The 17,417-nt window shown below is 30.3% G+C and overlaps 1 protein-coding gene across 1 annotated transcript in view; it reads right to left on the bottom strand.

Moving 5' to 3' along the window:
* Positions 1–4,916: 4,916 nt before the first annotated feature.
* The window catches only part of LOC113391276 (calcium homeostasis endoplasmic reticulum protein-like), a 37,907-nt gene continuing 25,406 nt past the window's right edge, over positions 4,917–17,417 (bottom strand). Inside the window, exons 8-20 of the mRNA XM_026627221.1 lie at positions 17,259–17,324; positions 17,110–17,184; positions 16,898–16,977; positions 16,617–16,818; positions 15,974–16,423; positions 15,516–15,745; positions 15,279–15,376; positions 14,689–14,822; positions 11,033–11,275; positions 10,722–10,970; positions 8,483–8,577; positions 7,519–7,573; positions 4,917–5,074 (exon numbers count right to left, since the gene is read on the bottom strand). Coding sequence (XP_026483006.1) covers positions 4,957–5,074; positions 7,519–7,573; positions 8,483–8,577; positions 10,722–10,970; positions 11,033–11,275; positions 14,689–14,822; positions 15,279–15,376; positions 15,516–15,745; positions 15,974–16,423; positions 16,617–16,818; positions 16,898–16,977; positions 17,110–17,184; positions 17,259–17,324 — 2,095 coding nt within the window. The 3' untranslated portion in view covers positions 4,917–4,956. The remainder of the gene's footprint in view (positions 5,075–7,518; positions 7,574–8,482; positions 8,578–10,721; positions 10,971–11,032; positions 11,276–14,688; positions 14,823–15,278; positions 15,377–15,515; positions 15,746–15,973; positions 16,424–16,616; positions 16,819–16,897; positions 16,978–17,109; positions 17,185–17,258; positions 17,325–17,417) is intronic.

The raw sequence follows: 17,417 nt of genomic DNA, 5'->3' as shown, positions 1-17,417 counted from the left end.
TGACTTTGCTATCGGGAGATAAACGGCAATCCTTGAAAATCCATAATAAAAGTATTTTCTTCCGTTGATAATTATTTAGCATTAGTTAAAAATGAAATTATTTTGTAAAATACCTTTGAAATTAAAATAAGACATTAAATGTGTATGCCACCTGGCCGTTCCAAGTTACTCCGCCTATAGAATAAAAAGGTTTAAATAACAAAATTTTGAAAGACAGCAAAAAGATCACATTTCTACAATGATGAAGTAGCTGACAGTTTTACTGAACGTAGTCAGATAATTGTTCGTTCAAAGTGTGTTATTTGTTGTGATATAATTGGTTTGGTTTTCATAATATAATTAATATTTGCTCAAAGTCAAATTAGACATTTGTCCCTCGTCCTGATCTACATATATACTTTTTATTAAATTTACTTTAATGCATCTAATGTTACTTGAAACTTTTCAAAAAGCAGGTCAAAGAAGAAATACTTAATTCATTTTCTATCTCTCCTCACAGAAATTTGAATTTTTTTATAAGCTAATCAGTAGTATTATTTACAATTATACACAAAATCCAGAATCCAAAAAGAATCTGAAAACTTGAAACGTAATCAATAAGTCAAAAGACCAAAAAAGACTTGGATTGGATTATGCCATGTTTTTTATAGAAAGTGTATAAAACTTCCAGTTTGATTGTATTAACAAAATATAGACAAACTAATGGGGTTTATTGTTTTTATAATACCTCATTGTATATAGCATTCAAGCAACATATCGTTATACACTTAAAGTATTAATTTTTTGATTCTCTAGAAATTGTTTACAAAATACCTTACTCAGCAAAACGTTTACCGGGTCAGCTAGTTTTATATATGAAGGATGCACAACATGAATTTGTAAATAATATATGGCTTATGAATATTAAAGTATCGTAGAACCTGTAAAAACAAAATTAGTTGTTAAATATATTACTGAAATATTGGAAAGTACTACATGAGGATTTCGACATTTTACTTTGTAACTGGTGCATAATTTTATAAATCCAATTAGTCTAATCACTCAATAGTTAATTAATCTCATAAATTAGATGATTTAGGGCTGATTTATTAACAAATTAAATATATAATTGTGTATTTTGGAAGCACATGTGTTTTAGTCAAAATACTCAAAGTCGAACTGTCAAACATGAACGCTTTTGCACTAGAACTCTTAATTATTCGTCATATTTTTATTTTGTTTAGGATTTTATACGCACTTCATTAATCTAAGCACATTAGGATTAATTAATTGCACAAATAAGTTAAAATTAATTAGTTTTTTAGTATATAATTACGTATTTCTTAATTACATCGTTAAACCGTGTTTTTACACAACTGTCAACTTGAAGCAACTGTTTAAGATGGCGGCTTGAACAACCAAGAGCGCAAAATTCAAAAATGTAAAAATAAATAATATATATTACAGTAGAATCCGATTAGTATGACGCCGGATATATTGACAACCGCTTATTATGACGTAATTTTAAAGGCAGTTTGGTTTCCATATAAAATTTCTTAAAAAAACAGCTGTCTAGTCGGATATGTTGACCTCGCTTACATTGACATTTCGCTTATAATGACCCATTTTTGAAAAAAAATTTGGTCCAAGTATAATGACCGACATGATTTTACACCTCCGATAACATAGAGTTTATGTTTTTCATTGCACATTGTTATGGTATGGCACCACTACCACTGTGAACTACCCTTGTGTGTCAGGTCGCTACATACCTACCCACATACCCACAGGTCTCTATGTTGCACGAGATTCGCGCTATGGAAACTTTGGCAACTTCCGGCATGGACGACCTCGTGCAAAAAATAAGTAGGCTCATTCTTGGTGTTCAAAATTTGGAAGCGATAACATCTGCTATAATTTACTGAATTAGTAAAGTTCTATATTTTTTACTATTTTTACCCAGTAATTAAAACTCAAACAAAAATTACAGATTTTTTACATTAAAAAATGCATTGTTATGTCATATTTTTAATTAAATTTGTCAATTTGTTAGTATGTGTCATTTTTTACCTTAATTTTTGTATTAAATTACTGAAATTAATAACATATTTGCCAAAAATTGTTTTTTTTTTTTTCAGTACGCTTAGTATGACGACCGCTTAATATGACGATTTTTCGCCGTCCCTTGAATGTCATACTAAGCGGATTCTACTGTATATATAAAATATATAACATATATTATATATAAAATATATAATATATATTATATATTTTATATATAATATATATTATAAATAAAATATATAATGTATATTATATCTATATATATAAAAGAGGAACGCCTTATGTGCTACCACTTATAACTCACGAACGGCTGGACCGATTTAGATGAAAATTGGCAGGGAGGTAGTTTAGAGCCAGGAGAAGGACATAGTATACTTTTTATCCCTTTATTTCATTCTAATTCAAAATTAATTATTTTTAAACTATCCATTTAGTTTATTGAATCTATGATTCTATTAATGATTTTATCCATGACATTTACTTTCAATTGTCAACTGTCATTCGGTGTTTCTGTTTTGATACAAATATATTAATATGCTTTTTTTAATCACTACTTTTGGAAAATTATTACGTGAATAATATAAATTTTTTAATCACCACGGAAAATTATTACGAAGTGGCAAGTAAATTAATTCTTAATAATAGCAAGCGATTCCAGATGGACGATGGGGAAATTTATATCTTGAAAATGAGAATGTAATTATTTATGTAGTTAGGTATTTATGTATATTTGTTTATACGTATTTAAATAGAGTATTTGAGGTGTTTATATTATATATCAGCAATAAGTATAATCATCAACAAATTAATAAAAAAATATTCTGAAATATAGTTTCTTGACATAACCTCAAAATTTGTAATAAAAATGTAAATAGTTATACATTAATTGTTGTTAATTTGTAATTTCTTTATACATATCTTATAAAATGTTTCAGGTGTTTACAACTAATTGGCATATATATATTATCAGCAAATGTGCTTTGATTCGACAATAAAAAGGTCTAATTGAAGTAATCGACTACCTTAAGTAAACTATAGTGATAGAATATTAGTTTTTGGTTCTCATATATTATAACCCAGCTATAAACCTCACGGAGCCCCAAACCTTTCCAGCGAATGCAAAATTGTCGAATTCGGTTTGTGCATTCTGGAGTTATATCGTCAGAACTTATAACTCAAGAAGGCTGAACCGATTTAACTGAAAATTGGCTTTGGTAAAGTTGGTAAAAGTTGGTTCAGAGCCAGGAGAAGGACATAGGATACCTTTTATCCTGTTCGACTTGGAATAACAATAAGCAAATGACAGCTATGTAATCACGCATGGATGACAATTCAATATTTGTAAGGAATTAATAATAAAATTATTTATTTTAAATAAATAATTAACAATTATAATATAATGATAGTGCCATTGCCCATTCGTATAAACAGTGAAGCGAACTATGTATAACTCAGTATGGTTGACAAATCATATTTTTCTCAAACACAATGCTCTGAAAGAACTTATTTGTATAATTATGTACTCATTGGTATTTATAAAACCTTTTCTAGATTATTCAGATTTAGAACCTAAATTTGGAATTGATCAAAGGAACATTTTGTCGAATAGCTTATTTCCAGTTATAATTTTCTGAATTTATTCAAGAATGGATAGTAATATATGAAGATCCACGACCGAAGTGTCAAAAACCAGTAAAGCTAAGCATTGTTTAACAGCAGTATTTGAATGTAAAGGGAAAAATATGTATAATCAGCTATAACCTTGATTCTTATGACTTTGGTATTGGGAGATAAATGGTAATCTTTGAAAATCCATAGTAAAAGTATTTTCTTCCATTGGTAGTTTTCTAGCAATTAGTTGAAAATGTAATTATTTTGTAAAATACCTTTGAAATTAAAATATGACATTAGACCTGCTTGCCATCTGGCCGTTCCAAGTTACCCCGTTATAGGGTAAAAAGGTCTAGATACATTTTTTTTTAAAGACAGCAAAAAAGCACGTTTTTACAATGATGAAGTAGCTGTTAGTTTTACTGAACGTAGTCAGATAATTGTTCATTTGAAATGTGTCATTTGTTGTGATGTAATTGGTTTGATTTTCATAATAAAATTTATATTTGCTTAAAGTCAAATTGGACCTTTGTGCCTTGCCCTGTTCTACATATATACTTTTTATTAAATTTACTTTTATTCATCGAATATTACTAGAAACTTTTCAAAAAGCAGGTCAAAAAAGAGATACCTAAATCATTTTGTATCTCTCCTCGCAGAAATTTGAGAAATTTGTATAAGCTCAATAGTATTATTTACAATTATACACAAAATCCAGAATTCAAAAAAAAATTCAAAAAATTTGAAACGCATTCATTAATCGATTAAATGGAATTTGTAATGACTATATAAGTCGAAAGACCAACAAAGACTTGGATTGAATTATGCCATGTTTTCTATAGAAAGTGTATAAAACTTTCAGTTTGGTTGTATTAATAAAATATATACAAACTAATGGGGTTTATTGTTTCTATAATACCTCATTGTATATAGCAATTCAAACAACACATCCTTACACAAAAAGTATTAATTTTTTAGATACTCTAGAAATTATTTATAAAATAACTTACTTAGCAAAACAACGTTTGCCGGGTCAGCTAGTATAATATATATTATATATAAAATATATAATATATATTATATATAAAATATATAATATACATTATATATAAAATATATAATATATATCATGTATAAAATATATAATATAAATTATATATAAAATATATGATATATATTATATATAAAATATATAATATTTTTAAAAGTATAACAGCAATCAATATTACTATTTTTTTTTATTAAACAAAAATCAAGTTCCATAATATTTGATATATTTAATATTGTCATATCTGTAAATTTTTATGATCTTTCTTCGGCTCTAGCTTTCATTCTTGTTATAAAAGCGGCTCCTTTGTGCTTTCTGAAGTTTTCATAAGGATCGTTCAGGTTTACACCGACACCCTTGTATAAATCTTGCCTGAAAGAAAAATGAAGTGAAATAAATATAACATAATTTTATAAAAACAAATTATTAACTATAACAAACATAATACAACAAAATATAACAAAAATAATACAACTTCTTATAGAAATTAAATTGCAAATATTGTCAGGCGAATGGAAATCTTCTCTGAACGACTTTAAAATATGATAGTTAACAAATTATGTTGAAACTGTATATGTATATACATTCAGTTATCGTTGAATGATATAGATCAGAGCTTCTTAAACTTTGGGGTCGCGTAGAAAAATTCTGGACAATTTCTGGATAATTTTATAACATCACGTCTAAGTTTTTGTATGTTTTATAACATCACTTCTAAGTTTTTGTATGTTTTACAACAAATTCTAAAACTACATATTTTCATATGTATCTCTATATGTATTTTGTTACCAAATAAATAAATCATCTAAAAATATTAATTAACTTTCCGTACCTTAAGTTATTGTAATCACAAAAAAATCGGAAATATTTTTTTGAAGTAAATCTTCTTTAGGTAAATCCGAACAAATGCAAGGGAAGTGTGTTACGGCAGATAAGATAAGATAAGTGTCGAGTGCCAAATATTCGTCATACACTCTCAATGATAACATTTCTCTACGGGTCGATTGTGATTAGTCGTCGCCTATGTGAATAGAGATCAGTCGTTGTATGCGTACCAATATCAACAAGGAAATCGGCATAGATAAATAAACATTTTAAAGTCATATCGTAGTACAAATCTTGATTTAATGAAAAATGCCTGAATCAGAACAATATTTTACCCTGTCCCCCGTAAATAATTATTAAGAATATAATAAAATAAATGCAGCATTTGCGCCGTGTATGAAACATAAATTTATTGAAATAATTTCTATATTATTTGTAGTTTCTATAAATGTTTGAAGTTATTGAAATTGAAAACATTTTTTAGGCAAAACAGATATCACAGCTGTTCAAAGAATGAGATTATATCGCCAGCGAAAAAGTAAAAAAAATACAAGCTGTCAATGAATGTATGTTAATTTTAAAATACATGAAGTTCTTCAAATACAATTATTACATGATGAGTGAAATTGTGAACACAATATTTCTTTCGACGTTGTTTAACATAATCCACTGTGCGAACGAATATTATAGAATTTATTAATCAGCAATAACTTTAATTCTCTAATAAAGGTTCATTTCTAAATGCTAATTACAATGACAAACTTTTTAATGCTATTATGAATATATAAGTTATGATCTATCATTATATAAATGTGTATAATGGTTGACACTAATAAATGTATGCATCACGAGTGTTACCATATTACTAATAAACATTATTCAAAACTGTTAAATGATGTATTTGTTTTTAACTTAAATGCCATCTTGTACAGTAGCAAATAAGTTTTAAGCGCACTCTTTTTTTTATATATCTTTACGTTTCAAAGGTTTCTGAATGTTTTGGCATAGCTTAGAAAAATGGATGTATGTGTGTGTGTGTGCGGATACAAATTTTCGTCGATGATTTTGCGAACACGGGTCAACCGATTTGAATAATTTAAAAAACATTCAATTCATATTGATAAGAAAACGTGCTGATTAGTTTTTGGCAAAGGCAGGTCGAGCCGTTTCGAAGATACGAAGCAAAACGTGCCAAAAATGGTAAATGATTTTTTGAGAGAACGGAGCGTCCGATTTGTATAATTGAAAAACATTTTATTTGTATTGACGAGATGAAGAACTGATGAGATTTTTGGGGAGGCAGGTCTAGCGGTTTCGGAGATTCAATAAAAAAAATGTAACAAAAAATTTGGCGGTCAAAAATGATCATTAGACAATGCACATCAAATTATGACAAAAATAAGAACAAAGTTTGTTTACTTTTCTATCGGTTCAGTACCAATGTCCATCTGTTAAACTGTGATGCGGCGCCCACGCGCTTCTATATTTCGTTTCTATGCAGCTAACTAATTGCGAATGCTTTGAAAAACAGTTCAAAATTTCCAAAATATTTCAAATAAAAAAAAATAAAAAAATCAGAAAGATCAAGTTTGTTTCAAAAATTTTAAAAATCCCAAATATTGATTTTTTTTCAAAGTTCTAAGAAAAAATTGAAACTTCTTTAAAAATTGTAATGTTTAGTACGGGAAGTTCCAACAATTTGTCTTAAGGTAGGATGCCATGCACTACTATTTTATTTTTTTTATGAATGTGGAGTCGTCGAAAAAATTGAATGTTTTTTAAAAATTAATTTTTGGTACGAAAAGTTCCAGCAATTTGTCTTAAGGTATGATGCCATGCACCAATAGTTTATTTTTTTATATATGTGGAGTCGTCAAAAACTTGCAATCATAAATGAAATCGCGAAAGACACAAGTTTAAGAAACCCTGATATAGATAATAAAATGCACAAAGAATGTATTCAATATAAAATCTAATCAAAAAATAATTACCTGTCTCGTACTTGTCCTCCTGAAATGGGTGCTTCAATACCTTGTCCAGAAGTACCTATTAAATTATTCAAACACATTTTAATATCAATTATAATTGGATAAGAATAAAAAAAAAGAATAATATATAGTCCAGCCATTATAGTAAGTTCACCTCGAAATTCGAGATACCCAACTGTAAGTCTATAAATACTTGTATATTGACATTTAAAAGTTGTCTCAAAACCTACATATGGTAGGGTAATAATTAATAGTCCAGTCATTATAGTAAGTTCACCTCGGAATTTGAGATACAATACTTGTATATCGACACCCTTAAAGTTGTCTCAAAGCCTACATATAGTAGGTTAATAATTAATAGTTCAGTCATTATAGTAAGTTCACCTCGGACTTTGAGATACAATACTTGTATATCGACACCCTTAAAGTTGTCTCAAAACCTACATATAGTAGGGTAATAATTAATAGTCCAGTCATAGTAAGTTTACCTCGAAATTCGAGATACCCAACTGTAAGTCTGTAAATACTTGTATATTGGCATTTAAAAGTTGTCTCAAAACCTACATATGGTAGGGTGTATGTACCATATGTAGGTTTTAAGACAACATATAAATGTCAATATACAAGTATTTACAGACTTAGAGCTGGGTATCTCGAATTCCGAGATTCTTACCTAATTTAAGCTTAAATGACTGGAATATTATCAATTATAACCCAGTAAACACCGTGTGATTTGAGCGGCGGTAGCAACCTGAAAACCACTAGCTTGCCGTCAGCGATGTGACATGCATGTGGAATCTATGTGGATATCAGGTGTTTACTGGGAAGGCTAGTAAGCCTTAAACTAAATAAGGTTTTTGTATAAAAAATGATCTCAAAGTAAAAACATAATTAAATACATTAGTGATTTAAACATTACTAAATAATAAATACCTTCTTCATTACTATTATTATTTATTATTATTACCTAATCCAGTGCCTCCCCATCCCATACGCTTCAGCATTTGGTGTCCCTTGTTGGATTCATCGATTTGCTCGGTTGTGGACTTTGCAAACATGTTTCTAAAATTAACAAACATGATAAGATTCAATAATTATTGTACTGCACCCATTACCATTACTAATTCTAATTTTCGGTCCACTTAATTATTTTCTATTTAATTTTGTATTCGATCAATATGGTCTTGTTACATTCTTCTTGTGATTCTATCTAATGGTAAAAATGATCGAAAAAAGGTACTGGAATGAAGTGAAATTTGAAAATTTTGTAAAAATGGGTCTGGGCGTGTTTCCATACAGAATTGGCCCCACCCTGGTATTTAAATGATTTTGATGCCATTTTATAGGTATTTTCGAGAAAATTCGAAATACCAAATTTCAAATCCGCAGCTCATCATTTGGCTGAGATATCAGTGAAAACATGTGAAAGTGGCCCCTTTTTTCAAACTCACTTTTTGTCGGAAATATGAGAGATATCGAAAAAATGTTAACGTCATTCTATTTATACTGATCTTGTCTATGTTGTTCATAACAAATAATGTGAAAAAATTATTTGTTAGTGCGTGAAAAGGTGAAAATAATTTTTCATTTTCCATTTTCTACCTGTGCGGATCTTTGGACTATTTTTATATTAGCATAATTCGAAAGCCTGTACATTTTTCTTCTGTTGTGGAAAAATTCATTTAAATGTAAGTGGAACTTTGAGTGAAAAGTTGGAAAAACTTAAGCTAGCACACGCGCTGCCGGTACAAGAACATCCCATATAAAGTCGCTTTGCAAGGGCGACGAGCAAGCATAAGGCTCGTCGTTATCGCGCGTGTCGGCAAATTCTGTATATAAGTATGGAAATATTTATTAAAAACCAAAATTTATTTATATCTTGTATATAAGTATATTCAAGATATTCATTTTATATCTTGTATATAAGTATATATAAAATCCAACGCGGCGAATAAAACAATAATTATTATTATTGATTATTTTCATTCGCCGTATAAGCATGTGACTAATATATTTTAATGTATGAAAAACTTAAGATTTCAATATTTTTCATATATTTACGTCGGCAATAAAAAGTATTTTAATTTTAATTCATTACCTTTTTTGATTTTTTGCAATGTTATTATATTTTATATAGTTATCATTAAATAAAAAATCGATAAAAATATATGTCAGAATACATTTCATAGCTATTCAATTTCATACATTGAAATATATTAGTCAGAAGCTTATACGGCGAATGAAAATAATCAATAATAATAATTATTGTTTTATCCGGCACGTTGGATTTTTTATTATGACTAATAAATATACTTATATACAAGATATAAATAAATTTTGGTTTTTAATAAATATTTCTATTAAAATTTGCTCGTCGCTCTTGCAAAGCGACTTTATATGGGCGTTCTTGTACCGGCAGCGCGTGTACTAGCTTAAGTTTTTCCAAATTTTCACCCAAAGTTTCACTTACATTTAAATAATTTTTTTAATAACAGAAGAAAAATGTACAGGCTTTCGAATGATGCTAATATAAAAGTAGTCTAAAGAGCCGCACTGGTAGAAAATGGAAAATGAAAAATCATTTTCACCTTTTCACGCACTAACAAATAATTTTTTCATATTATTTGTTATGAACAACATAGACAAGATCAGTACAAATAGAATGACGTTAACGTTTAATTAATGACGTTTTTCGATATCTCTCATATTTCCGACAAAAAGTGAGTTTGAAAAAAGGGGCCACTTTCACATGTTTTCACTGATATCTCGGCCAAATGATGAGCTACGGATTTGAAATTTGGTATTTCGAATTTTCTCGAAAATATCTATAAAATGGCATCAAAATCATTTAAATACCAGGGTGGGGCCAATTCTGTATAGAAACACGCCCATACCCTTTAGGTAAAAAAATTGAACAATTTAAGAGCAATTCAAGAGAGATGATAACAAACAAAATAGTATGATATTAAAAATGAATTTGAAATAACATGCAGTAAATAAATAAATTTTATAATTATGATAAAATGACTAGGAACATTTTTTATATAATTTTACACATGCAATTATTTCAATAAAATTTTCCTTGACATCTCCGTAGACATCCATCGACTTGTGTACGACGATTTACATCTACATTAAAAAACTAAAAACAACAAAACCAATTATTTAAACATAAACATGCACTTGACAATAAATTGTCTACTCACAAGCCAAAGCTGGGTGGTGTGATCTCTCTATCATCCCTTCGAGGACTATCATGTCTCGGACCATACCTTCCTCTTCTGTCCCTGCTGTCCCTGTCCCTATCCCTGTCTCTACCTCTACTGCTGGAACTGTCCCGATTGTTCCTAAATTTGTTATTTGAAGTGTTGAGTGCTCTAGGAGGTGACAGACTTGGAGAGCGAGATCTTGATCGAGATTTGGATTTCGACCGTGATCTGGATGGAGACTTCGAACTAAAGTATAAAACAAGTTTATGAGTTGCAAGAAAAGAAATAAAATACTATCTATCATTTACCAGTATCGTTTCTTTGGTACAACTTGATCTTCAGCAAATTCTCTCAGGATAGGACTGATGGATCCACTTCGTACTCTTTCATTTACATTATTGTTAGTCGAGGCAGTGTTTGTAGATCCTTTATCTTGTAATGGATTTGGTTGTTCGTTGTTTGATTCGTTGGTGACCATCGTGGTCTTGTCTTTACGTGCCGAGTTCTTGGCTTTGTAGTACTCGTAAAGTGCTAGTTTTTCCCAACCCTCGCTGGAAATAATAAAAATAAAAAATAAGGACGACACATTTTGTAAATATAATATACAGATCTACAAATTTCCTTCAGATATATTTTATATTTTATATAATTTATGTATTACAATATAAGAAATATACAGGTGGAATATGCATTTGCCTTAATAGTGCAGTAAACGGAGCGTTTTAGGTCTGAATTTTTTTACTGTGCTCCGAATTTCATGAAATTTTGGAATTAGGTTCATCTTACCCCCAAATTCAAAAGTGAAAACAATTCGGGTTGCGCCATCACCCCCCGGGGGGATGACCCCCCTTCTCAATTGTGTAATTACATTTTTTTAAAATAACGTCGGAAATCGATAGAAGAGCTAATTATAATAAAAAAATGTCTTCTATAGTTTATCAAAAAAACTAATACTTTTCAAGTTACTGTCCACTAAAGATTCATATATTTTTGGCGTTTTTCTTCGTCTTTTTGCAAATATCTCCTAAATTATACATTTTAACGAAATTCATGTAATGAACAAAATAATGTCAATAAAAATCCTAATAAATCGGTATTACATAAAGTGTTCTAGGAAAAATACTAAGCAAGAATTGAAAGAGCAAAATCGTTTTTTATTTCGTTCAAGATTTAATTGTTGTATTTAAAGCAATCTAGTGTCGAGGTTTTACATTTTATGCATTTCGGTGAAATTGAGTTTTATAGTGCTCAACATAAGCTTTAAAATGAGTGCTGTTACAAGTTTTTTGCGTGTAAAATGAGTGAGCTATTATGCAAATAAGAAGGCATATACGAAGTTTTTTTCTTTTAAATCATATGGTTTAATGAGCGCCATTTCCACCAGAATGAAAGTAATTCACATTCCATCTAGAATTCACTTCATTATAGACATCTTGATGGATTCTAGTAGATTCACTACTTTAGTACAAACTATTTTCAGAAAACTCACGATTTTATAAAAACTTTTTTTTCCAATTTGCGCGGTCGCGCAGTCTTCAACATTCATAACTCTGTCAATTTTTGTGTGAAGAAAAATAATAAAAAACAATAATAAGCCAGAAAGATTCCTTTGATTTTTATCTATAAGCTTTTATACGTATCTTTTATTCTTTTTGAGATATAATGAAAATAATTTCGATTTTTAAAAAAAATGAAAAAAAAGTTTTTATAAAATCGTGAGTATTCTGAAAATAGTTTGTACTAAAGTAGTGAATCTACTAGAATCCATCAAGTAGTCTATAATGAAGTGAATTCTTATAGAATTTTTATAGAGATTTTAACAATAAGTATAAATTTTGTTTATATTCCTATGTGTTCCGTACCAATGTTCATCCGTTAGACGTCGACGCGTTGCTTACGCGCTTCGATATTTCGTCTCTATGCAGTTAGAGCAGTACGATAGCTTTGAAAAAAGTTCAGAATTTCCAAAATATTTCAAAATAAATTTTTCTTCAAAAAGTCTTTTTTTTTTTAAAAAAAAAGTAATTTTTTGTAAAAAATTTATAGTTTCTCAAAAATCTAATTTTTTCAGAGTAATTTTTTTTCAGAAATGTTAATCTTTAAAAAAAAAAAAATGGTAAAGGAAGTTCCAGCAATTTACCTGGCACGATGCCATGCGCCTCGCTAGTTTTCTGTCTAATCAATAAACATTGAAAATTATCTTTATCTTTATTTATATATGACTGTTACCATATTACTAATAAACATTATTCAAAATTATTATATGATGTTTTTATTTTTACTTAACTTAACATTGCTACTTTGTACAGTAGCAAATAAGTTTTACTTCAATCGCGTGTGATCCTTTTCCTACGCGGACTCTTTTTTTTTAACATTTAACTAGGAAGCAACGTCTCGACCGATCTTTACCAAAAACTAACCAGCAAATATAATATCTTTCGAATGGATTTTAAATATTCAAAATCGGTTGACGATATTTTGCAAAAACGTAGACAAAAAATTTTGCACTTTTGTTCTAATTATTACTAATTATAAAGAAGCGACTTAGCTGATCGTCGGACAAAACTAATCATCGCGAGTCCATTTTGGTATGTGGCATGATCGAAACCTTAGAAGAATGGCAGTGTCAAAATTGGATTACCAAATTTCGTTCTGGTGATTTTCAAATTTGACTTAAAGACTAAAAACGCCCTAATAATCTGGTTGAAGTTCATGATGACCTAACAAGTCACAGTATAACAACGTGAGATCGGAGAGAAGCTTCATGTATCATCTAAAATGATTTGGCTATGATGAATGAGTTTCTCGCAAACTGCAAGAAACGCAATTAACGCTATTTTGTAAAGAAACATAATGAAAATCCTCTGCGTTTAACTGGCGATTCACCTGGTAAACCAGGTGTACCAGCTGAAACAACACCAAAAACTGAGAGACATCAGAAGGCGATTTTGTTATCCGTTTGGTAGAATTACAAGAAAATTTTCTTATTAATTCTGATGGTGAACCAGCTCAAACTACACAAAAAACTGATAGACATCAGAAGACAATTTTGTTATCAGTTTGGTAAAATTACAATAAAATTTTCTGATTAATTCTGATGGTAAACCAGGTGAACCAGCTCAAACAACACTAAAAGCAGATAGAAATCAGAAGACAATTTTCATATCAGTTTGGTAGAATTACAATAAAATTTCCTGATTAATTCTGATGGTAAACCAGGTAAACCAGCTCAAACAACACTAAAAGCTGATAGATACCAGAAGACGATTTTGTTATGAGTTTGGTAGAATTACAAAAAAAATTCCTGATTATTTCTGATGGTAAACCAGATAAACCAACTCAAACAACACTAAAAGCTGATAGACATCAGAAGACGGTTTTGTTAGCTGTTTGGTAGAATTACAAAAAAAAATCCTGATTAATTATGATGGTGCATCAGGTGAACCGGCTCAAACAACACAAAAAGCTGATAGAAATCCGAAGACGATTTTGTTATCAGTTTGGTAGAATTACAATGAAGTTTCCTGATTATTTCTATGTCTACATTGAAAAGTTGTTGTATTACATCTATATTTCAACATTGACAACGCATGGTCACACATCTTTGACCACTCAAGCAAAGTTATTGGAGCTGGTTGGGATATTTTACCACATCCACCATGCAGTCCGAATGGTTTGATTGCTTTTAGTTTTAATCTTTACAAAACTCCTTGATTGGTAAAAAATTCACCAGCGATGATGGTATCAAATTGTGGATGTTGAATAAATGAATAAATAAATAAATAAATAAATTATTACTGCCAAATCAATTGTTTTCAATTTCCAATTCTTTGCCATTCTAAATTTATAAAAAATCATTAATATCCAAAGCACGAAATCAGCAAATATAAAGTGATTTCTATCAAGACGATGTACGAGTGCAAAGGGTTGTTCATCAAATTAACTAACTACAATTGAGACTCACCTGTCTCTCGGACAATCATGACTGTAAGGCATGTAGAAGGCTTCAACAGCTTGCAGTAATCGTTCATTCGGAGGGACTGGAGGTGGTAGTCTGATATCAGCTGGGTCCAATGGTTTGAACTCGTTGTCTTCCAACTGAAAGGATAAAGGATAATCTATAACATGCTTTGATGAATAAATAAATCTTTATTTATTGTACTTTATTTATTGTTAGTTACTTGTAAGGTACCTTCAAATTGATGGAAAAGTCTAAAAATGTCGGAATAAGGAAAAACAATGATAATCTTAAAATCTTATTATGGGTGGAGCGACTAGGGCGGATGCTGAGCACGCCATTATGGTGTGAAAAACATGGGAAAAGGGTAGGCAAAAACTATGGAAGGAGATAGTAAGGCAAAAAATCTCCCTCCCAACCAATTTAATAACAATATTGCCAAAGTAAAGAATATATAGTATCTATATATAATTATATACAATCAAATAAGCATAAAGACTTATAAAATCTATATGACTAATGAATGTGTATACAAAGTCAACAAATAAACAATAAGAAAAAAATCTTATTATTTTTACAATTGTTACTGTTTTTACCTTTATCAGTGGTACCATCAGTCCTGCAGGTAAATCAAAGTATGGAATTGTAGGTGTCAAGTCCTCCATTGTGTCCATAGGTCCCATCATACCTGGACCTAAATAAGATCAACAATTATACACATATAAATAACAACAACAAAATATTACAACATGCTATATAAAGTATTAACTATTTATTTTAATGATCCCACAACCATTTATTACCATGCATATTATTAAAAGCCATATCCATACCGATATTCGGTGGCACAAGAGGAAAACCTGGTGGTGGTTTTGATAAATCAGGCAACAATCCACCGATACCAGGCGGCATGATTGCTGGACTGGCTACCATTGGTCCGTTCTTGTTTGGTCCAGGCTGAGGAGTTCCAGGCTGGTTCTGTATTAGTGGCGGAGGCGGGAGAGAGAACAGTTCGGTATTAAAGGCGGAGGCTGTTGTAGAGGAGGTGGTGGTAGGTTGTTCGCTGAAAGGAAAAATTGGAGAATTAATTTGATATGAAATCTAGCATAGATAGAATAATCTGCTATCAGATAAAATTATATGTCTATTACAATTATATGTCTATTTCTATTACCTTGTGGATTGAGTTCATTAGGATTAGCAACCTTCAACTGCATAAGCGGTTGTATCCCTCCTCCCTGGGCATTCGGTCTCTGATCCCTCGGCATCATCATTCCCTTATGCATCATACCACCCTGATCCCTCGACATGTGATCCATCTGCCGCTGCTGCATGTACTCCATCTCTCTCTCCTGTTCCATCATCATCAACTCCCGCTCTCTCTCCATGTCCCTGGCCATCTGTTCTCTCTCTCGTTGCAAACATCTCTCGCTCCCTCATGTCTCTATCTCTCATATCTCTATCCCTCATATCTCTATCTCTCATATCCCTATCTCGCATGTCTCTGTCTCTCTGCATAAGTTCCCTATCTCGGTCTCTCTCTCTCTGCATGAGCTGTTCGCGTTCTCTGTCGCGCATTATTTGCTGTTCGCGTTGCTCTCTTTCTCTTTGCATCATTAGCTGCTCTCTCTGTTGCTGCTCCCGCTGCTGCTGCTCTCGTTGGAGATCTACAATTTGGGTGTCTATGTTCTGGATTTGTTGCATTGCATGGCCGACGAATGACTGATGCTGCTGCTGATAACTAGATAGAAGACATAAATAAATTATATAGTAATTTATCATATATATTAAATTTTTGGGTTAATTAATTAATTATTATATATCAAATGGTTGGTGCTGCTGCTGATAACTAGGTAATAGACAAATATAATATATAGTAATTATCATATATAATAAATTCTTGATTAATTAATTAATTTTTATTTATCCCTTACCCTTGGAAGGCCTGCCTGGTGTGCTGCGTGTATGGTGTAAGTTGTGCAGCATGCTGCTGCAAAAGCCCAGCCTGATATTCTCGAAGAGACAGTTCTGGTTTTTTCAATTTTTCAATTAATGTGCTGTCAAAGTAATTTGCTTTTGCTTCCCACAGACGTAACAGTTTGTCTAATTTTGCTTGCTGCTCTTCTGTGATATCAGCTAAAAAGGAAAAAAATATAGATATATATTTAAATATGTAATGAGCAAAATTAATTAATAATTATATCAATATACTTACCCATGCTATGAGCATTGCAATACATTGGCACAACAACATTTTCCAAACATTTCTTTAGTTCTTCAGCATTTTTTCTGGCACTGAAAATAAATAATATTTTGAATTTTAATAAATTCATCATCATTAATTAATTAAATTTATAGCTATTAAACCTATAGAATTTTTTTTCAATATTATAACAGCTATCCATTATTATATTTCTATTATCTTACCAGTGATGAAGAACATCGTTAACCAAATATATAATGTGCAGTTTCTGAGCAAAATTTGCATCGGGCTGAATTACTCTGAAACAACCACAATAAAAAATTAGTACATTATTAACAACATATTAATATTTGAATATAATTTAAGGACTCACTTTTCTAAAAGATACTGTGATATAGCTGCTGCATGAGCATTAGTCGTTGCATTTTGTAATATCCAACTCTTCCTGAAAAAAGAAACAGAAAAATATTAATGACAAAAAAAAATTTAATTAATTCATGGATTAATTGTTAACTATTTCATAACATTAACA

Source organism: Ctenocephalides felis, unplaced genomic scaffold (genome assembly GCF_003426905.1).
Source record: "Ctenocephalides felis isolate EL2017-DRISC unplaced genomic scaffold, ASM342690v1 CF-g0.4_SCAFFOLD_00845, whole genome shotgun sequence".
NCBI classification, from domain to species: Eukaryota; Metazoa; Arthropoda; class Insecta; order Siphonaptera; family Pulicidae; genus Ctenocephalides; species Ctenocephalides felis.
This window is presented reverse-complemented; position numbering and strand designations above follow the sequence as displayed.